At 43.7% G+C, this 22,568-nt stretch overlaps 1 protein-coding gene across 1 annotated transcript in view; it reads left to right on the plus strand.

The window, feature by feature from the left end:
* Positions 1-22,568, plus strand: part of GALNT17 (polypeptide N-acetylgalactosaminyltransferase 17) — a 585,735-nt gene that overhangs the window by 185,003 nt on the left and 378,164 nt on the right. Inside the window, exon 2 of the mRNA XM_030795950.1 lies at positions 21,703-21,886. Coding sequence (XP_030651810.1) covers positions 21,703-21,886 — 184 coding nt within the window. The remainder of the gene's footprint in view (positions 1-21,702; positions 21,887-22,568) is intronic.

Raw genomic sequence — 22,568 nt, forward strand, 5'->3', positions numbered from 1 at the left:
TGCTTGCTTCTCTTTAGGAAAGAATAATTATTTACCATGAAAGAAGCTCTGTGAAAAAAAATAACTTCAATGTGTCAGGTGAATATCCTGTAAAGGAGACTTTTTCACCTTAAAAAATGGTGAGCCATAGCTCAGTAAAAGCTCATTAGGGAACAGAGGGAGCTAGTCTGGGGACAGAATGTATATTGACTGACTCAGAGGTTCTCTGAGTTTCTCGCTATGAAGGCAATTTGCATAACAATGATTACATATTGGGTTTGAGGCAGTTATTGCTCACTGGAGTCCTTCCAGAGTAACTATTTCGGTGGTTGCAGAGCCCCCTCAGAAACCAGGCTTTAAAAGGAAATTAAATGTGAAGGGTTGAGTTGCTGCATTTGTTAGCCTTGGGAAGGGATTAAAGGGGATTTTTTGTCATGTTTTTGTCATGTGAGATGTCAGGAAAATTCATGAGGAGCTCACTAGGTTGTCTACTTGGAAAAAAACGAACTTCTTCCTAACGGATTTTGAAAAAGATTATTTAATTTGGGTTCACCGTTAGCCATTCTGGCAAGGGATGTAGGCGAATGTTACCCTTCATTCTTGTAGAGAACAGTGAATTGTTCTGTCTTTACAAAACCAAACGCAATTGAAATATATTTTTTATGTGTAATTTATTGCTCTGAAGACAATGCAGTGGAAAAGTTATAGTGATTAATTACTCCCCAAAACCAGAATGTTGAGGGTGTGTGTGTGTGTGTGTGTGTCCATGACACAAAACTGCTTCTAATTTATTAGGCAATAGTCATTGGATTAGGCAACGTAAATATGACATTTGGAGAACAGTACAGTCCGCCAAAAAGTAGAATGAACTTTTAGATAAATGAGAGAGAAAGAGAGGGCGTTAGAACTGGATAATGACTCAACAGACCAAGAGGTCAAGGCCTTTCAGTGCTAGTCAAAGGACCCAAAAAGGCCACTCCAAGCGTGGTGATCATGTAACTTGAAGTGGAAACTAGAAAGTCTGGAAAGAAGGACAAAGAGCCCTTCCGTTATTTTTGCTCCATGTTCTATTTTTGTTTTGTTTTTTTCTTTTCCATTGTTTTGTTGAGATTAATTTACATCTCATGAAATTCACTGTACTTTGGGAGGCCACAGGAGAAGGATCACTTGAAGCCAGGAGTTTGCAACCAGCCTGGGCAACATAGTGAGACCCCTATCTCTACAAGAAATTAAAAACAAATATTAGCAGGGTGTGGTGGTACATGCCTGTAGTCCTGTTACTGTGGAGGCTGAGGTGGGAGGATCGCTTGAGCCCAGGAGGTCAAAGCTGCACTGAGCCATGATTGCGCAGACACTGCACTCCAGCACTCATTGAGAGCAACAGAGTAATGAGACCCTGTCTGCAACAAAAACAACATCAAAATTCACCCTTAAAAAGTCTACAGTTCACCACTGTCTAATTCTGGAATATTTTTATCACTCTGAAAAGAAACATTGTACCCATTGGCAGTCACTCCTCAATTCACTCCTGCCTTTGGCAATCACTAATCTGTTATTTGTCTCTGGAGTTACCTATTCTGGACACTTCATATATATGGAAGCATACAGTCTGTTTCTTTGTCTGCCTTTATTCACTTAGCAAAACGACTTCAGAGTTTATCCATGTTGTAGCATCTGTCGGTACTTCCTTTCTTTTTATGGTCAAATCATATTCCATTGTATGGATACACCACATTTTGTTTATCTATCCAACAGTTGATGGACGTGTGGGTTGTTTTGGCTTTTTGGCTGTGATGGATAAGGCTGCTGTGAATCATTTGTGTACAGGTTTTTGTGTGGACATATGTTTTCATTGCTCTTGGGTGCATACCTAGGAGCAGATTTTTTGGATCATACGGTAGTTCCATGTTTCACCTTTGGAGGAAGTACCAGACTATTTTCTGAAACGGCTGCACCATTTTACATTCCCATCAACAATGTGCAAGAGAGCCCTTAAAATTGGATCACCTACCATTTGCCAAGTACTATGCTGTCTTCTTGGTGTGCCTTCCGTTATATGGGCTTGTGTTCATTATTCCTCTTTTATAGGATAAGAAATGGAGACTCTGAGCGTTTAACATAGATGGGAAGAGAGAGAAAACATGCAGTCACTGAGGTTAATGGTATATGATCAAGTGTGAGACTGGAACCCTGAGGTTCTTCCGCAAGAGTTGGTGGGCAAAATGTTGAGTGCAGCCTCAAGGGCAGGTGCAGAGTGCTGTGAAACATAGAGTCTGTGTTTTTCATAGACTATTTCCACAGACTCTGACCATCAAGGTCACTTTCTCAGAGGTGGAGGATAACTGGGACATAGAAGGGTGTGTGTCCATGTCCATCTCCCTTGAGTGAAATATCCCAACTCTTTTGTTCACCTGCACATACCTGCAGCCTCCAGATTGAGCTGGGTAGGTCTGTCAACCACGGTGAGAGGGCTGTATGATTCTCCTTGGAATATGAACACAGGGAAGCCAGCTTGTGTAAGGTAATGCAACAAGCAAGCATTGGGCAGAGAGATCGTGTCCAGTGCAGCAGCTGGGGCCTCTGCAGGGCCACCAGACTTCCCTCTGTGCTTGCAACTGGAAATGCAGCAGGAGCCAAGGGAGGAAGGCAAGAGCCTCCCAGGCCACCTGGGGTCCAGGAGGGAGGGTACTGTGGATCTGATCAGAGGGAGAATGGAACAGGGTGGGCTGGGTCTTGGCTCTGGTCACTCAAGCTGAACAAGGTGGGGTGCGACTGGGAAGTCCTCAAGACCATCTGTACACAGTATCTTCTCATGCCAGCCTCAGATCATTAACCAGCATAGTATTGATCCATGATTTTGTTTTGCTGCTTCTCAATTATTTGTTCTTGCAATTGCTGATTTTGGCTTTGATTATTGTGAGGTTTGCAGCAGAGAAGGATATAAACAAATAGATCCCAAAGTAAAGGGCTCCTCCAGGACTTCTAAATAAGCACCGTTTAGCTTGGGCAGCTCCTGCTGACCTGCAGGAGGGAGGAAAGTCTGATGGTACCACCCATACCCGCATACCTGGGGAGGCCTGCTTACTTCACACCTGAAGGGCTTGGTTTTGGCCTGGGCTAAGAGGCGCACACCTGGGAGAGTGACCCTGGTGCCAGAAAGAAGAGTCATACAGGGATTGTTTCCACGTCCATTCCCTGCAGCTCCTTAGAGATGGAAACTGGCATTTCAATGTTGGGGCTTCTTAGGATGTACAGGTTCTGTAGGTCATGAAACCACTAAAGGGTTCCAGAGCTTTTCCCACCAAAAACAATACATTCAGGATGTTTTTCAAATACTGTTTCCACAAACTCTCGCTATTGAGGTCATTTTTTCAGAGGTGGAGGATAACTGGGACATGGAAAGTGTGTGTTCACATCCATCTCCCTTGAGTGAAATATCCCAACTGTTTGTCTTGTTCACCAGCACACACCTGCAGCCTCTGGGTTGAGCTGGGCAAGTCTGTTAACCATGATGAGAGACAGGGCCGTATGTTTCTTTATGGAATATTTACCCCCAACATGCCTGCTGTTTCTTTTTCTCTTCTGGGAACTCTAGCAAGGGAAGGAGCAGAAGTCACATGGAACAGCTAGAGGCAGATCAGGTGAGTGATGGAATAGTGAAGATTGAGGAATCTGCCTGGTGAGATGATGCCTCGTGCTCTGAGAATCACCGTGACACTGAGCTCTTAGGAAACCAGCTTTGTTGGCGTGTTCACAGGCAGAATTAGGACCAATGTCTAGAAGGTATAAGATGATGCAGATGTTGATTCTACTTAAAGAGCAATGCCTGATTAGAAACTCAAAGGCTGGGCGTGGTGGCTCTTACCTGTAATCCCAGGACTTTGGGAGCCCAAGGCGGAAGGATCGTTTGAGGCCAGGACCCAGATAGAACAGTATAAATGTGCTAGCTTAGGATGTGAGCACAATGGGGCAGGCTGCTCTGGGGGGATCATGGCTGAGAGTGGACCTCTGCAGGTGTTTATTCTAAAGCTGGATTCTGAACTGGCCACAACGTTGAGGGCTGGAGTGGCCTTGGATGATCCTGAAAGTCTGGGTTTCTGTGTATTTGGTCATTTCTTACTTATTCGGGGAGTTATTTTCGGTCTGTTGAATTTATCAATTCTCCGAGATGTTGTATTTTACCATTTGTATATCTGGCGGATACACCCTAAGCTAGTGTCTTTATGTTACTATATCTGGGTCTGTTTAGATAAAGAAGAATTTGGCTTCTTCCTTTCTTTTTTCTGGTTTCTGTGATGCTGTAGTGCTTTGAGTTTTTATTATTCATAATTTTTGGGGCAGGAGCGGGGGACAGGCTCTCACCCTGTGGCCCAGGCTGGAGTGCAATGGTGTGATTGCAGCCACTGAAGCCTTGATCTCCTGGGCTCAAGTGATCCTCCTACCTCAGCCTCTTGAGTAGCTGGGACCACGCCTGACTAGTTTTTTGTATTCTTTGTTGAGACGGTGTCTCAACATGTTGCCCAGACTGGTCTCAAACTCCTGGCCTCAAGTGATCTTCCCACCTTGGCCTCCCAAGTACTGGGATTATAGGCATAAGCCACTGTTCCCCCAGCCTTTGAGTGTTCAATCAGGCAGTGGGACCTCACATTTTTTCATCTGCATGGGTCACAGGGAATCACAGAACCTAGATAATGCAGGCTTTGGAAATCTGCTGATGTTGGAGACACAGTCACGTGATTCCACATTCTTGCTTATAGCCTCATCTGTCACCAGAAAGAAGAGCAGCTGAGGCATTCTTCCTACGTCCATTCCCTGAAGCTCTTTTTTTTTTTTTTTGAGATAGAGTCTTGCTCTGTCACCAGGCTGGAGTGCAGTGGTCCAGTCTCGGCTCACTGCAACCACTGTCTCCTGGGTTCAAGCGATTCTCCTGCCTCAGCCTCCTGAGTAGCTGGGACTACAGGCATGCACCACCATGCCCAGCTAAATTTTTTTTTTGTATTTGTAGTAGAGACGGGGTTTCACCATGTTGGCCAGGATGGTCTCAATCTCTTGACCTTGTGATCCACCAACCTCAGCCTCCCAAAGTGCTGGGATTACAGGCGTGAGCCACCGCGTGCGGCCCCCTGCGGCTCTTTGGAGATGGAAACTGGCATTTCAACCTTAGGATCTCTTAGGATGCAGGGTGCACATATTCTGCAATTCATGAAACCCCTAAAGGCTTCCAGATCTTCTCCTCCCAAGAACAATAAATTCAGTACGGAGTTGCAGAGAGGAGCATAGAATCCAAGCGCTCCAGGGGTCTTAGACCTTCTTGAGTCTGCATCCCCATTGTATGCATGTGAGTTTTTTGTGGAAGGGATCTTTCCAAGGTCATCGGGCTGACCAGGGCTGAGCAGGGCGAAGTAGGCCCAGGGATCTAGGTTTCTGGGTTCCTTGGTGTTATCCTAATGTCTGAACCACATCCTCAGCTTGCTGAGCTATTTTTGTTTTTCTTTCTTTTTTTTTTGTTCTGTCATGGTAATTGTTTTTCTAGCATGATCACTAGAATAGAAGTAGTTCCACATTTATCTGCCCTCTTACAGCAGACTTTTTGGAAAAATTGCCTCTTTCTGCTGCCTTCATAACCCTTCTGCCTCCCTTCATAACCCAAGTCCCTTTTCTCCCCCTTCTCCATCTCGATCAATAACACCAACATTCAACATCCTTTGTTGCTCAAGCCATACATGTATAAGTGAGTTATTCTTGAATCATTTCTTACTCTCACATATCTTTGGGTAAGCTGAGGTTTGGCCGATCTGGGTTGAGTTCAGCTGGGCTTGGTTCTAAGCCACAGATTGGATCTGACTGTTTCATGTGTCTCATGCTTCTTGGATCAGTGGGCATCCCAAAGCATGTTGTCATGGTGAGGTCAGGATGAAGAGGCTAGAAGCAGCAATGCAAGCTCATTTCAAGTCTCTGCTCATGATACATCCCTAGTATTTTGTTGGCTAAAGCAAGTCTCGTGGCCAAGCTCAAAGTCAGTGAGTGGGGAAGTACACTCAGCTCAGCAAATGATCAAGTCCAACATTAGTGGCGTGAAGATGTTTTTGTTGAGCAGATACATACTGTCTGCCCTCTTCACATGCATACTCTTCACCTGAATTGTATGCATGAGAAGAGGGCAGAGAGTCTGTATTTGCTGAACAGAAATATAATGTGCCACCTCAGATAATTTTTTTTGAAATTGAGATAGTGTCTTGCTCTATCACTCAGGCTGGAGTGCAGTGGTACAATCATAGCTCACTTCAACCTCGACCTCTTGGGCTCAAGCAATCCTCCTCCCTCAGCCTCCCAAGTAGGTGGGACTACAGGTGTGTGTTGCTGTGCCCAGCTAATTTTGAAAAAAAAAAAAAAAAAAAAAAAAAATTTGTAGAGATGGAGTCTTGCTGTGTTGCCCTAGCTGGTCTTGAACTCCTAGGCTCAGGCAATCCTCCTGCCTTGACCTCCCAAAGCACTGCGATTACAGATGTGAGCCACCATGCCTGGCCTCAGATAAGTTCTTTAAGGAAGAAATCTACATCTAAGTAAATGGGATCTTGCCAAGAGGGTCTTTTTATGAAGAATTGGATGTGTGTTTAAAATTGATAGTGCTTCTGAATACCTCTTTTAGAACAGATGCTTTATTGTTTCAGATTCTATAAATTAATTAGAGATGATGGTGGTGGTGATGGGATGTGTGATACTGATGATTTTGAAGAGGGGAGGAAGGTAGCAACATTTTATTAGGGTGATCCATTTTTGTTCTGCCTTACTCTTCCTTATCCTTTTGATTTCATAATTTACCTTCCATGATATGACCAGAATTGTTGTCACACAAAATCTCTAATCACTGGGGATGTACCCACGTGATATCAGAAATTTACATGCTTTTGGGAGAATTGGTGAAGGTTAGTGTCCCACTCTGTCCCTCCTCTTTAGCCCCTCCGATTAGGAATAAAAATGCTAGAAGGAGTGCTTGGAGCATAGTGGAGGAGAGAATTTTCTCCAAAAGTTGTTGAGACTGAGAGGTGCTGAGCAAATGCAGCACGTGGCCTGTTGTACAGTGTCAAGCACACAGTTGATGCTGACAGATTTCTTAGGTCTTGGCAGGGAGTGTGCTTCTTCAATTCAGCATATTTCTTACCTGCTCCTAGATCAGCCTTTTTCCCCCTTGTGCAGCTTTATAAATGCTAGGAGGCTAAGTAACACAATTAACCTTTCATCCATCTGCTCTGAGAAAGTTCTGAAGGTTCGCAAACTCTTTTTTATTTGGTTAGAAATATTCTTTGCACAGACACTCTTGGGCATATCAGCAGCCAGAGCCTGTCCAAGACAGACATACATGTTTATCATCTCCTCACACAGGGGGATATTTCTGGCAATGTTTGTTCGGTGCTGAGAGTGAGATTCAGGCCTTTGAGATCCTCGCCATCACAGTGGCATGAAATTTGAGAGAGCATTGCCTTAAGGCATGCCTGGTGGCCTGAAATACAGAGACCCCGGTTCTAGATCTAACACTTCAGAACATTCTTCATTGTCTTTGTGCTTCAATTTTCTCCCCTCCCTCCCTCCCTTTTTTTGAGACTGAGCCTTGCTCTGTCATCCAGGCTGGAGTGCAGTGGTGCAATCTCAGCTCACTGCAACCTCCGCCTCCCAGGCTCAAGCAGTTCTCTTGCCTCAGCCTCTATATTGGCCAGGCTGGTCTTGAACTCCTGACCTCAAGTGATCTGCCCACCTTGGCCCCACAAAATGCTCAGATTACAGGCACGAGCCACCACACCCAGCACCCTCCCTCCCTCCTTCCCTCCCTCCTTCCTTCCTTCCTTCCTTCCTTCCCTTTCCCTCCTTTCCTCCCTTCCTTCCCTCCCTCCCTCCCTGCCTGCCTGCCTGCCTGCCTGCCTTCCTTCCTTCCTTCCTTCCTTCCTTCCTTCCTTCCTTCCTTCCTTCCTTCCTTCTTTCCTTCCCTTTCCCTCCTTGCCTCCCTTCCTTCCCTCCCTCCCTTCCTTCCTTCCTTCCTTCCTTCCTTCCTTCCTTCCTTCCTTCCTTTCTTCCCTCCCTTCCCTTCCCTTCCTTCCTTCCTTTCCTTCCGTCTGTCCCTCCCTCCCTTCCTTCCTTCCTTTTTTTTGAGACAGAATTTTGCTCTGGCACCCAGGTTGGAGTACAGTGGCACGATCATGGCTCACTGCAGCCTCAACCTCCTGAGCTTAAGCTGCTCTCTCACATCAGTCTTCTATGTAGCTGGGACTACAGGTGTGTGCCACCATGCCTGGCTAATTTTCTTTCATTATTTTTGTAGAGACAGGTCTCATTATGTTGCCCAGGCTGGTCGCTAACTTCTAGCCTCAAGCAATCCTCCTGCCTCGGCCTCCCAAAGTGCTGGGATTACAGGTGTGAACCACCATGCCTGGCCTCAATTTTCTTATCTGCTGACTGTGGATAAAGCTATTCTGAGGATCAAATTAAATAAGCTTTGTAGAGCGATTCCAGGAAGTGTAAATTTCATAATACATGTAAGACATGTCATTTTGAATAAAACCGCAGTTTGAAAATTTATGGACAGTTTGCTCCAAAGGCACTTCAAGCGTCTAACAATGATTCATATCTCTTGGAACTACAAATGCTACATGAACAGTTCAGTTAATGGGCAAAAATATACCTCCAGTATTCGTGGCTCTGAGGGAAGCACAAATCTAGAGACCTCTTAGTCCTTGTTTAGTCTTCTAGGACAGAATTTAGCAGTGGATCACCATGTGTTATAAACCAAGTTGTGTCCCCCACTGAAATTCATATTTTGAAGCCCCAACCCTCATTGTGATGGTATTTGGAGATGAGGCCTTTGGGAGGTAATCAGGTTTATTTGAGGTAATGAAGGTGAAACTCTTATAATGGGATCAGTGTCCTTATAGGAAAGGCAGAGACACAAGCTCTCCCTTTCTCTGTCATGTGAGGGTATAGCAAGAATGAGGCCATCTGCAAGCCAGGAAGACAGCCCTCACCAAGAACCAAATCTGCGTTTACCTTAGTCTTGGACTTCCCAGCCTCTAGAACTATGAGACATAAAGGTCTGTTGTTGAAGCCTCTGCATCTATGGCATTTTGATATAGCACCCCTAGCTGGCTGAGATACTGTGGAAAGTATGAAAACAAGGTCACATTAAGATGGCTGAAGGAGTGGGTGTGTTTAGCCTGGAAAAAAAAAGAAGATAAAAGGATGGTTAACGATATGTCTTGATAATGTCTTGTAATATTTGAAAATTACATGAAAGTGTAATCTGCATGATTGATGCAGAAGAAAAAAAATAAGATCATTGGGTAGAAGAAACAAAGGTACCCATTTTTGAAATTTTATTTATTTGAGCTATAAACCAGGAATGCAGTGTACCACAGGGCGGTGGACTCTTTGTCCCTGGGAGAATACAGTATAAGCTAGGTCGCCATCTCTCTGGAATTTCTGCACCAAATGGAGTGTGGGGCTAGCTGACCTCTCCTTTCTTCCAACCCAAGATTCTAAGTTGGACCGCAGGTGCACTAATTGTCCTTATACTTAGGGAATATTTTACTCCATTCTCTTCCACCAAGCAGCAGCTGATACAATTGAACTCTTACAATTTCATTCAAGATATTAATAACCTTTGAACATCATGTCAGGGAAGCACTGAAAATGCAGGAGGGAAAATGTCAAAATCATCATCATAATTCAGTTGTCAACAAATATCAAGATCATCGTACTGATATATGAACTAGGGAATCAATGATGATTTGACATGAGTTAATGAAACAGTGCTTCCCCATTTCTGACATGTCACCAGGAGATTTCCGTATCCACACTAGAACATGACGCTAAATTTGGCCAGTGAAGTTTATAATGCAATCATTCATTCATTGACTCACTTTGGTCTTTCAGCCGTCCAGTTGTATCTGTGATATTTACGAGGTGTTTGCCATGTGCAGGACACAAAGGTGCCTTCCTGTTCACAGGAGACCAGTCCTCATGCGAGTGAGCAGTCAAGGGCACATAGACTATGATATCAGAAATGCTGTCATTGAGATTTTCACCAGCCTCTGACTTTCTGGGTTGGACAGTGTCCAGAAAGGATTTCCGGGGCTCTGTTGAGTAGCAGGGAAGACTGGCAGTGGTCCTGAAGGGCAGCAGCTTTTTAGAACCATCAGAGGAAGCTTTGGGTACCTTAAACAAAGGAAGCAGCAGAGGATGAGGCTGGGCAAGGACTCCAGTAATAAGCAGCTTTGCGTATTACGTGAAAACTTTGGGGTTATTTTCCATAAGCAGCCGGAAGGCACTAAAGAATTTCAAGCAAGCAGTGTTCTGATTTGCATGTTGGAAAGCTCACTCCGAAGATGGTGTTAAGAGTTGCCTGCAATAACTCAAGCAAGCGATGGCTTGAGCTTGCATCTGGGTGGTGGCAGAAGAGATGGAGAGGTGAGAATAGGGTCAGGAGATGTTCAGAGTTCACACCAAGAGGCCCAGCACAGTGGCTCACACCTGTAATCCTAACACTTTGGAAGGCTGAGGTGGGCAGATCACCTGAGCTCAGGAGTTCAACACTATCCTGAGCAACATGTCTTAACTTGGTCTCTATTAAAAACACACACACACAAAATTAGCTGGGCATGGTGGCACATGCCTGTAATCCCAGCTACTTTGGAGGTTGAGGCAGGGGAATTGTTTGAACCCAGGAGGCGGAGATTGCAGTGAGCCGATATTACGCCACTGCATTCCAGCCTGGGTGACAGAGTGAGATCTTGTCTCAAAAAAAAAAAAAAAAAAAAAAAAAAAAAAACAGAGTTAACACCAAGAGTCATTTGAGTAACAATTTTAAAAATATTGTATGTATTAATTTAATGTATATATGAATTTAAAAATATATATACACACATATGCATGTGAATTTAAAAATATGTATATAGCACACATATATTTAGCATTAATTTTATATACATGTAATAATTAAAGTGGTTGTTATAGTGCTTTGTGTGTAATAGACATTTGTCAATTGAACTAATTATCACTAATAATTGTATCCAAAATGGAGCTATCTTTTCTTTTGGCAATATTTCCTGACAAGCTCTTGTGTTCCATTGATCTTGCCTGTCCTTTCCTATTCCATTATTTCACCTTCTTAATTATTGGAGTTTTTCAATGTGTGTTAATAGCTGGAAGGATAAACTGTATTTTTCAGATATTTACCTTTATTACCATACTGGATTCTGAGAGGTGGCTCCTCAACCCCCCAGGAGTACATTGAAGTTGGCCAAGAGTAAACCTGGAATGTTGCTCACTGTTAAGCTTATGGCTGCAATGGCTGCAATTTCTGGATTGTCTATAAGTTTTATTGACTTCCAGATGATCTAGCATAAGGTAGGATCTCCCTGAGACGTGGACCGGCAAGGGGACTCTGGCCTCTCTGCAGAAACTTCCAAACAAATGCCTGCCCAGTGGAAGACAGGCTGCATGACATGCTGGCTCTTTGGCTTAGAGGGAGAGAGAGAGGTTTTCTGCATGCTGGGCTGGGGCTGCTGAGATGATGAGGAGCTTTATGAGTTGACAAGGCACCAGACTGCATTTTGCTGCGGTCACCATCTATCCTGGAGTTTGTGCCTCCATCTCTATTTCTAAAAGAATAATGCTGGTTATCTGTAAACTCGTAAGTTTCCACTGTAACCCTGGAGAAAATCATGTCCTCATTTGTATGAAGGAAGGTGGGAAGGCAGCTCAGAGTCGATTTACAACCTTGACTCTTTCGTTTTGCCACTGCCATCGAGCCTTCATAGCTTGGGCTGAACTTAACCACAGACGTGGGCAGAGTGATGTGCTCTTGCTGAGTGGTGATCAACCGTGTGGCCCTCAGAGGATTTCTGGGCTCCCTGTGAGATGGAGCTGCTCCATCATTCACACAAGATGTCGTGCAAAAATTAGTCATTGGCTTGCCTGCACTAGAAGGGAATTTCTAAAATTTCAAAAGTGGAGGTTATTTTTATTTATGTTTCAAAAACTGGATGACTACTTGAGAAAACATATATTTTACAGCCTCATCTGCCAACGTATATTTAAAATTTCCTCCCAGTCTTCATGCCACTTTAATGATTATTGCTTTATTTTCTAGCTTAATATCAGAGAAGGCAACCTCTTTTCTTTTTTTTTTTTTTTTAATTTCTAAATTTTCTAACCTCTGTGTTCTTCTAGGTTAATTTTAGAACGTTTTGTTGTGTTCCAGAAAAAAAAAATCCCCTTTGAAATTATGTTAAACCTGTACATTAAAAAGGCAGTGGATGGGTACAATGGCTCATGCCTGTAATCCCAGCACTTTGGGAAGCTGAGGTGGGGGGATCACTTCTGTCCGGGAGTTCGGGACCTGCTTGCGCAACATAGGGAGACCTCATCTCTACAAAAGTTAAGAAAATTAGCCACGCATGCTGGTGCATGACTATATTCCCAGCTTCTCAGGAGGCTGAAAAAGGAAGATCCCTTGAGCCCAGTAGCTGAAGGTTGCAGTGAGGTAAGATCACTCCACTGCACTCCAGCCTGGGTGGCAGAGTGAGACCCCAACTCGAAAGAAAGAAAGCAAGAAAGCGAGAAAGAGAGGGAGGATCTCCTAACAATCTCCCAACATTCCAACTTCCAACTCAAAGACGTGTTCTTCTCTGCCATTTATTGCATTTAGTAAAATTTTCAAGTATTCTTCTTACTGGTTAAGTTATTCCTAGGTATACTGTAATATTTGTTACTTTTAGAAATAGATTTATTTACATTGTATATTCTAGTTGTTTTTTGCTGAATTAAAAAACACTATTAATATGAGATATCTACTTGCCCCAGCCTGGGCATCCTCTCCTAGTGACAGCTGTATCTCATGACTCATTTCCTTATCACTCTAGAAAACACTTACTTCACTGATACTGTCTCAAAGGTCACCAGTGCCTTTCATTGCCACACCAAATGGCTCTTTGCAGGCTTAATTCTCTGTGACATTCATCAGTAGAGATTCTCTTCTTTGTGAATATAAATATACTACAGTATTTAATATATTCAACACCTCTTCTCCTATTAGATGCTTTCCTTATGGATATTTAATTTGCTTTCTTAAAGTGAAATACTCAGTTTGTAATGGATGGCCCCAAGTTGGTTCTCCAGATCTAATCTCTATTCATCCATCTACCTAACAGTTTTTAAGAACTCTTTGTGTCAGGCACTGAGGTGACCACATGTATGCCATTAAGGAGAGCACCCAAACATGGGACCACAGGAGAAGTCTTCCAGTCGTGATTGGTAGTACATCAGTCCCTTTTCACGCTGCTGATAAAGACATACCCAAGACTGGGTAATTTATAAAGAAAAAGAGGTTTAATGGACTCACAGTTTCACATGGCTGGGGAAGCCAGACAATCATGGTGGAAGGGGAAAGGCACGTCTTATGTGGCGGCAGACAAGAGAGAATGAGAGCCAATTGAAAGGGGAAACCCCTTACAAAACCATCAGCTCTCATGAGGCTTATTTACTACCACAAGAACAGTATGGGGAAAACTGCCCCCATGATTCAGTTATCTCCCACTGGGTCCCTCCCACAACATGTGGGAATTATGGGAGCTACAATTAAAAATGAGATTTGGGTGAGGACACAGCCAAACCATATCAGGTAGGATGCTGTATCTGTGAGGATACAGATACAGCATCAAGACTTTCCTTTCTGGCAGGAGGCAGGTAGCACACTCAGAAGGGGCAATTAAAGAGAGGTTACCAAAATATTTACAAAGATTGTGAAGGGTTAAGGGAAACCAATAAGGAATGAGAAGGGTTGGTGAATGATCCTAGGGCTAGCAACAGAGAGGGAAGAAATTGCCACCCTAAGGTCTGCAGAGGCAAGAGGAGGGAGTGGTTAATGGAATGAAAGGGTAGCTGTAACCCTAAGAGAGGCATGCCTGATAGCAACTGGATTATAGAAGAATGTAGCTTCTACTAAACCCCAGCCCAGGAGGGAAAGAGATGGGAGAATAAGTACGCCTCTCTCTCTTTCCATCCATCCGTCAGGAAGTGTCCTTATGTTGCCTCCTATTGGTTCATCTCAACCCAAAGCCAGGGGGCAGGTGAACCTATAGCTGTCCCTATAGGTCTTTCTCCTAGAGTATGCAACTGGGAGAAAAAGGATGGAGAATAGATCCGGAGTGAAGCATGAGGGATATTTGATATAGTTGCAATAGGATGACTGACCTCAATCTGTCCTTCCTCCCTTTATCTTCGAGTTCTTACCTAATAGTGCCACTTGGCTTTACTGTTGTCAGCTGTTAGGTGCAAAAGTTATTGCTGTCTTTGCCACTACTTTTAGTGGCAAAAACTACAATTAGTTTTGCACCAACTTAGTAAAATAACTCAGGCGGAAAAGAAGGGAACGATGAATTCTCGCAGGCCTGGTGCCAAGAAGCCACCCCATTCTCTTCCCGCTTTCTCTCTTTGCTGCTGTTTCTCCCCCTTTGACTTTGTGACTTCTCTGCCTACAAGTTCAGTTTCATTCCTCAAAGATCGCAACTGCCTCTGACCAGTGAGCAAGGGGCACTTGCAGAAAAGAAGGTTTCTTGGGTACACGAAGTCATCCCAACTTGCTCCAACGGCAACCTTTCCTGGCTAAGTTAAGACCAACTTGAGTTTGGCTGGTGGACTTGAACTCTTATTTATCTTTGCCAACAGTTTCTGGGGCCTGCAAAATAAGCACATTAAAATACCAGTGAATTTTTTTTTTTTTTTTTGCTGCTTTGTTGAACCTTTGTGGCAGATTAAATGGGGGTAAAAATGGAAGCACATGGACCAAAAAATATGTAATTCACAGGTGTCACATCGCACTGTGAGGAATGATCTTTTTGGAGGCTGTTAAGTGAATGCCTTTCATAATGGAAGCAATAGTGCCACAGAAGGAGAAAAAAATCTCATTGGGACCATCATTCCCTGTGTCTCCTTGGTGGGATATGCATGCATGCTTAGTCTTAATTTCTATACTGTTTTATAAAAAAAATTCTCCTTCTGGCCCCTCTGACTGCATTGGAAAGGATGCCCAGGGGAGTGTGCTAGGCAAACACATCTGAAATGCATTTTAGCTCTAAGGTGGAATTTAATGACTTCGGATTGGAAGCTCTCTATTTAGACGGAACGAAAGATATGCTGTATCGTCAAGTGAAGAAAAAGACAAGCCAACCCAACCACACAGATGAAGTTAGAGAAAGAATCAGAGGTTTTTCTATGGGAGCTGCTGAGTTAAGTCAAAGGTCAGGAATTCTGTCCCATTCTGATAGCGTCTCTTGCCTTGACCCTTGGGAGTGTGTGGCTTGTGAGGGGAAGTTAGCAAGTACTGGGGAAGGGAAAGGGAAAACCCAGGGCGAATGAGTGAGAGAACACAGAATAAAGAGAAAAAAAGCATGCTTGGTAGTCTTTTAGCCACCTTTTTCATCATGCAGTATTGGACACATTATATATATGACCTGTATGTCAGGCTGTAATCGTACACTGAGGAACAGCCGTGCCCATATCGCAGCTTTACAGTGAAGCATGTCTGTATTAGTCTGTTCTCTTACTGCTATTAAAAACTACCCGAGACTGTGTAATTTATGAAGAAAAGAGGTTTAATTCCCTCACTTCCGTAGGCTGTACAGGAAGCATGGTTTGGGAGGCCTCAGGAAACTTAGAATCATGGCAGAAGGCAAAAGAGAAGCAGGCACAATCTTCACATGGACAGAGCCAGGAGAGAGAGAGAGAGAAGGGGGAAGTGCTACACACTTTAAACAACCAGATCTCATGAGAACTCACTCTATCACAGGAACAGCAAGGGGGAAATTCGCCCCCATGATGTAGTCACCTCCCATCAGGTCCCTCCCCCAACACTGGGGATTATAATTCAATATGAGATTTGGGTAAGGGGACAGAGCCAAGCCATATCAATGGCCAAATACCTTGGAGGTCCTTTGGGTGTCCTCCAAGAATATAAATATGTGTATATATATATATGTATATGTATATGTGTGTGTATATATATACGTATATGTGTATATATATACGTATATATGTATATATATATATACACGTATCTATGTGTATATATATATATATACACGTATATATGTATATATATTTGAGATAGAGTCTTGCTCTGTTGCCCTGGCTGGAGTGCAGTGGTGTGATCTCAACTCACTGCAACCTCCACCTCCCAGGTTCAAATGATTCTCCTGCCTCAACCTCACAAGTAGCTGGGACTACAGGTGCACACCACCACACCTGGTTAATTTTTGTATTTTTAGTAGAGACAGTGTTTCACCATGTTGACCAGGCTGGTCTTGAACTCCTGACTTCAAGTGATCCGCCCACCTTGGCCTCCCAAAATGCTGGGATTACAGGCATGAGCCACCATGCCCAGCTGGACAAGTGGGATTTCTGAAGTCAAACAGGAAGCTTGAACACTTAGTTATTTTTTTTTTCCAGAGATAAGGTCTTCTTATTTTTTATTTTATTTATTTATTTTCAAAGACAGGGTCTCACTCTGTCATCCAGGCTGGAGTGCAGTGGTGTAATCATAGCTCACTGCAGGCTTGAACTCCTGAGCTCAAGCAATCCTACCTCCTCAGCCTCTCAAGGAGCTGGGACCATAGGCACAGGCCACCACACTGGCTAATTTGTTTATTTTTTGTAGAGATAGTGTGGGGTCTCATTATGATGCCCAGGCTCGTCTCCAACTCCTGGGCTCAAGCAATTCCCCTGCCTCGGCCTCCCAAAACACTGAGATTACAGGCATGAGCCTCTGCACCTGGCCTGCTTGCTTCTTATTAAGACATTTCTCTCTTCCTTAAGTCTCAGTCTCTTGAAGTCTTGGGGTTCAAATATAACATAAGTGAGAGGCCATGCATATAGAGCAGAAAAGAAAAAAGTTTTGCAGGATGCAGTACCTTCTGTTTGGTGGAAATAGACAAGGGATAGGGTAGTCAGTGAGCACTTGCTGAACATTGCCTATCCTTCCCCTTCTTGCTCCTGGGCTCTCCTCTCTGCACCCTCTGCCACGGCTCTAGCTTGCCTGTCCTGATGGCAGTGAGGTTTGTATCTCAGGCCTCCTCTGCTGTCTGAACCTGCATTCTCACGTGCTTCAACTTTCCACTGGACTCTGACGCCATCTGGATGTCCTATGGATGCCTCGTGTACCACATGTGAAGAATGGAACTCATTTTCTTTTCACACTCTCTTCTTTACGCCCTGTCTTTTCGGGCAGTGTTATCAGTCACCTGCAACTCAGTTTTTCTCAGTTCCTCCTTCTCTCTCACCCTTATCTCTTGTTTGTCTCCTACCCTGGGATGGTATCTCCTAAACAACCCTCAAATCTCTCCATTCCTTTTGATCACTGACTGCTGCCTTAAAATAAGCTTCCTGCCATCTCTTGCACAGGCTGCTGCAAGAATTCTGCAATAGGTCTCATAATCTGCCTCAGAGCCCAGCCTTTATCTTCCTTTAACTGCCATGGAACCTTTAAAAAGTTCCGATATTTGGCCAGGTGTGGTGGCTCACGCCTGTAATCCCAGCATTTTGGGAGGCCAAGGTGGGAGAATCACTTGAGGCCAGGAGTCTGAGACCAGCCCGGGGCACATAGCAAGACCCCATCTATACAAAATTGTTTTTAAAAATTACCTAGGTTAGTGTCATGCACCTGTAATTTCAGGTACTTGGGAGGCTGAGGCAGGAGGATTGCTTGAGCCCGGGAGTTCAAAGCTGCAGTGAATGCACTGTGATTACACCACCGCACTCTAGGCTGGGTGACAGAGTGAGACCATCCTTTAAAAAAAAAAGGTCCTACGTTTCTACATTCTCAGACCCAGTGTCCTCATTTGTGAAACAGGTTGTAATAATACCTTCCCCCTGAGCTTGTCACGAGATTAGATGAAACAGTGGTAGAGTAAACGTGAAAAATTTAGCAGAGTGCCCACCATACAGTGGGTACTCAATAAATGGCCGCTGTCATTACTGTTAGTGCCTGGGGCCAGTCCTTGTGCTGTTATTGGCCACACTTCAGATCTTGTTACTTTCCTTCTTTATTTGTCACTTATAGATAAAAAGTTAAAAGTCAAGGGACCCAGGGCTGCAGAATGACTTTTGTGGGCCCAGAGACTTTAGCCTAGATGGGCTCCTTCCTCCATATAAAATACTAAAAAGTAGATTTTATGACTGTGTTTCTATTATTGTCTTGAGTACTCTCTGAAGAGCTTGTAATCTTAAATGGCAATTCTCTGACCTCTGGAGACTGTGTAAATTTAGACAAACACATGTGTAGTCTCAAGTCCTGGGTTGGGATTTTTGCCCCCAGCTCTGAGCACATCCATCTTCTTGTTTGTCTCATTATGCTGTTCCTTGGATTTGAAAAAAAAAAATCCAGTCTTTCAGGGACCTAAATTTTTGCACATATTTCAGTTTCAATGATATTTCTCAAGAGAACCCAAAATCTCATATCCTGTGCATGCTTGAGCTCTGAAACTGCAGCTTTTAGTTAATGAGCAACTCATCCTCTCCCTCTCTGAGAGCAGACATAGACTCAACTCCAATTCTAACTTACCTCGAGGAGTTTCCCTTTCTTTCTTGCAAGATCAGCTATATATTTTAAATATTTTTAAATTGTTTTATTGAGTGTTTTTAGGTATCTTGCTGGAAAATTCTCATGTTGGATAGCCTTTCATCTTGCTGTGAATAGAATTGCCTATCATAAGTGTTCTTTTCTTAACAACTATTTTGAGTTTTTGTTTTTTTGTTTGTTTGTTTGTTTTGTTTTTGTTTTTGAGACGAGGCCTTGCTTTGTTGCCCAGGCTGGAGTGCAGTGGCTCAATCTTGGCTCACTGCAACCTCTGCCTCCTGGGTTCAAATGATTCTCCTGCCTCAGCCTCCCGAGTAGCTGGGATTATAGGCATGCGCCACCACGCCCGGCTAATTGTTGTATTTTTAGTAGAGACGGGGTTCATCATGTTGGCCAGGCTGGTCCTGAACTCCTGACCTCAAGTGATCTGCCCGCCTCACCCTCCCAAATTGCTGGGATTACAGGTGTGAGCCACGGCGCCCAGCCGTATTGAGATATACAGCTCATATCATTCATCTATTTAAAAGCATAAAGTTTAGTGGCTTGTAGTATCTTCACAAATTTGTGCACCCATCACCATGAGCTAATGCTGTCACATTCCCATTACTCCAGGAAAAAGCTCTACACATATTAACAGTCACTGTCCATTTTCTCCCCAAGTTCTCCCTTCCCTCCTGAAAGCAACCATGGATCTACTTTCAGGTTCTGCAGATTCACCTATTCTGTACATTTCACATAAATAGAATCACTATATGGTCTTTTGTGACTAGCTTCATTTACTTGTCATAACATTTTCAAAGTTCACTCATGTCATAGCTTGTATCACTACTTCATTCTTTTATATGGCCCAATATCCCATTGGTCTGGAGAGACTATATTTTGTTTCTCCATTTGTCAGTTGATGGACATTTAGCTAATAAGAATAATGCAACTGTGAGCATTTGTGCACAAGTTTTTTTGGGGATGAATGTTTCCATTTTTCTTGGGTGGAAATTTCTTAGGAGTGGCATTGCTGGGTCATATGGTAACTATATTTAGCATTTTTTGTTTTTGTTTTTGAGACAGAGTCTTGCTCTGTCACCCAGGCTGGAGTGCAGCTACGGGATCTTTGCTCATTGCAACCTCTGCCTCCTGGGTTCCAGTGATTCTCCTGCCTCAGCCTCCCAAGTAGCTGGGACTACAGGTGCACATCACCACACTCGGCTAATTTTTGTATTTTTAGTAGAGACTGGGTTTCACCACGTTGGCCAAGCTGGTCTCGAACTCCTCAGGTGATCACCTCAGCCTCCCAAAGTGCTAGGATTACAGGCGTGAGCCACTGTGCCCAGCCTATATTAAGCATTTTGAAGAACAGCCCAACTGTTTTCCAAAGTGGCGGGACAACTGTACATGCCCACTAGTAATGTTGCATCACAAGTGATTTTAAAACCAAGCACAGGTGTTTGTAGTCAACATGGGAAGAGTCCTTGTGGAGTTTTGAGCGCAGTTCAAGGGATGTCATTGGAAGATTTGTTACACATCAGTGTGGAAGCAGATTCAACATGAGGGAGCAGGTAGAAAGTGCTGGAGTACTCTAATTCTCTGCTGATAGGGTCTCTATGGAGACGGTGGCAGCAAGAAAAGATAACCAGGATTCCTGAAGAGCATATTGGACGGTGGAAATGATTGTCAAGCAGAGAAATGATGCTCATCTGACATTGATGGAGGTGCTCGTTCAACCTTTGCTTTTGATCTTGGTATTACAGAAAATAAATTTCTGTTTTCGGAGAAGCAGGAGAGAGAATACAAGCTTTGCCACTAGGTGATGGAGAACCATCTCACGACCGGAGCGGGTTTCTTGGCTCTTGACTTGCTTAGGAGATGTCTTTGTGGGAGATTTGGATCCTTCTGGGCGCTTCTGGCTGCCCAGGCTGTGAAAGCCAAGGAGGCTGGTCCTTGTTCTTTCTGTCAGTGGCAGCAATGAAACACTGGATATTGGATCTCCATCATTTAAATGGATAAAGTGGTGTGTGTGTGTGTGTGATTGTGTGTGTGTGTGTGTGTGTGCTGAGTAGCTGGAACATTTGAAATGGCAGAAGGCAATGAGAACCCTTAACAACAAAAGTCTTCTAGTTAAGTAATAAAACCTCCCATAACTCCAGGATTTAAAAATTGCCCATCAAGCTGTTTATCCTATAATGGAATAATAGGTTTAAAGCTGCCACCATCCTGGGAGCTTGCAATTGCTCAGTGAGGCTTGTTACAGAGGCCTCCAAGTCTACTTGGCATGGTTATCACCCGTGTGGGTTTTTTCCTCTCCTCTGTGATTTGTTCTCAAACATTTTGTATTTCCTCTTGCCATTTAGACAAAATTTAAATAAAACCATTAGGGAAAGAGCTGTGTCAGAATGTTGGACCCTTTAAACTCAAGATAAAAATCAATCTGTATGTTGCTTTCTGTTCAAATGAAGCAAAAGCATCTGCAATTTGGCAGTTATCTGTGACTTGCTGTTTTTATTCTGTGCTATTTCTTCTTGCTGTAGTTCCTCCTAGCAAAAGGGAAACAGGCGTGAATAATGGCCCCAGTTCTGTCTCATTTCCTGTGTCCTCTTTCGTCCTCATTTCTCCGAATTTAGATGGTCTCTCCCTTTTACAGACCCCCATCTCATCCCAGTCCCCAAAAGGAGAGAGAGGATTCTTTTATATTTATTTATTTATTTATTTTTTTGAGACAGAGTCTTGCTCTGTTGCCCAGGCCGGAGTACAATGGTGTGATCTCGCCTCACTGCAACTTCTGTCTCCTGGGCTCAAGAGATTCTCCTGCCTCAGCCTCTCGAGTAGCTGGGACTACAGGCGTGCACCATGACACCCAGCTAATTTTTGTATTTTTTGGTAGAGACGGAGGGAGAGGATTCTAACCAGATTTTAACCCCAGAACTCTCTGTGACCTTGGCCTTCCTCTCAATAGAAATGTTTTCAGGGCCTATACCTGAGTTGGATAAATTGAGGACATTATTTTTTCTGACAGATAATGTTAAATTTCTGTTGAAGCTGCAGCGGAGATTGAGTGATACATCCCGGTATGGTGGTTTTCTAATAATTCTTTTTTCTCCCACTTTTTCTAGGCTTATCCAAATCTCTTGGGCTCATTGAAGGTTATGGTGGACGGGGTAAAGGGGGCCTTCCGGCTACTCTTTCCCCGGCTGAAGAAGAAAAGGCTAAGGGACCCCACGAGAAGTATGGCTACAATTCCTACCTCAGTGAAAAAATTTCACTGGACCGTTCCATTCCGGATTATCGTCCCACCAAGTAAGTTCTGGTTCAGTCGTTTGGGGAGCTTGCTGGGTCGTCAGAGTGGGTGTAGACCCCTATCTCTGTGATATTTTCCACTGTTATTTGTAACTCTTGGGGGAGTTTTTATTTTAGTTTCCTCTTCAATAAATAAACTTAGTACTCGTCTTGCATATGAAAGATTAGCTAAATAAAAAAGTTCAGTTGTTATCAAAGTGTTCCAGAAACATATAGAAAGAGCTTCAATACAAAAAGCCTTATATTTTACTTATCATTATTCTTCTTTTCTTTTCTTTTTTTTTTTTTTTTTGAGACAGAGTGTCACTCTTGTTGCCCAGGCTGGAGCGCAATGGCGTGATCTCGGCTCACCGCAACCTCCGCCTCTTAGGTTTAGGCGATTCTCCTGCCTCAGTCTCCCGAGTAGCTGGGATTGCAGGCATGTGCCACCACGCCTGGCTAATTTTGTATTTTTAGTAGAGATGGGATTTTACCCTGTTGGTCAGGCTGATCTTGAACTCTCGACCTCAGGTGATCTACACGCCCCAGCCTCCCAAAGTGCTGGGATTACAGGTGTGAGCCACCACACCCAACCATTATTATTCTTCTAATGTTTATTTTATGTTCAGGGGAACATGTGTAGGTTTGTTATATAGGTTAATTGCATGTCACAGGGGTTCAGCGTACAGCTTATTTCATCTCC

The sequence above is a fragment of the Nomascus leucogenys genome, chromosome 17 (genome assembly GCF_006542625.1).
Source record: "Nomascus leucogenys isolate Asia chromosome 17, Asia_NLE_v1, whole genome shotgun sequence".
NCBI lineage: Eukaryota > Metazoa > Chordata > Mammalia > Primates > Hylobatidae > Nomascus > Nomascus leucogenys.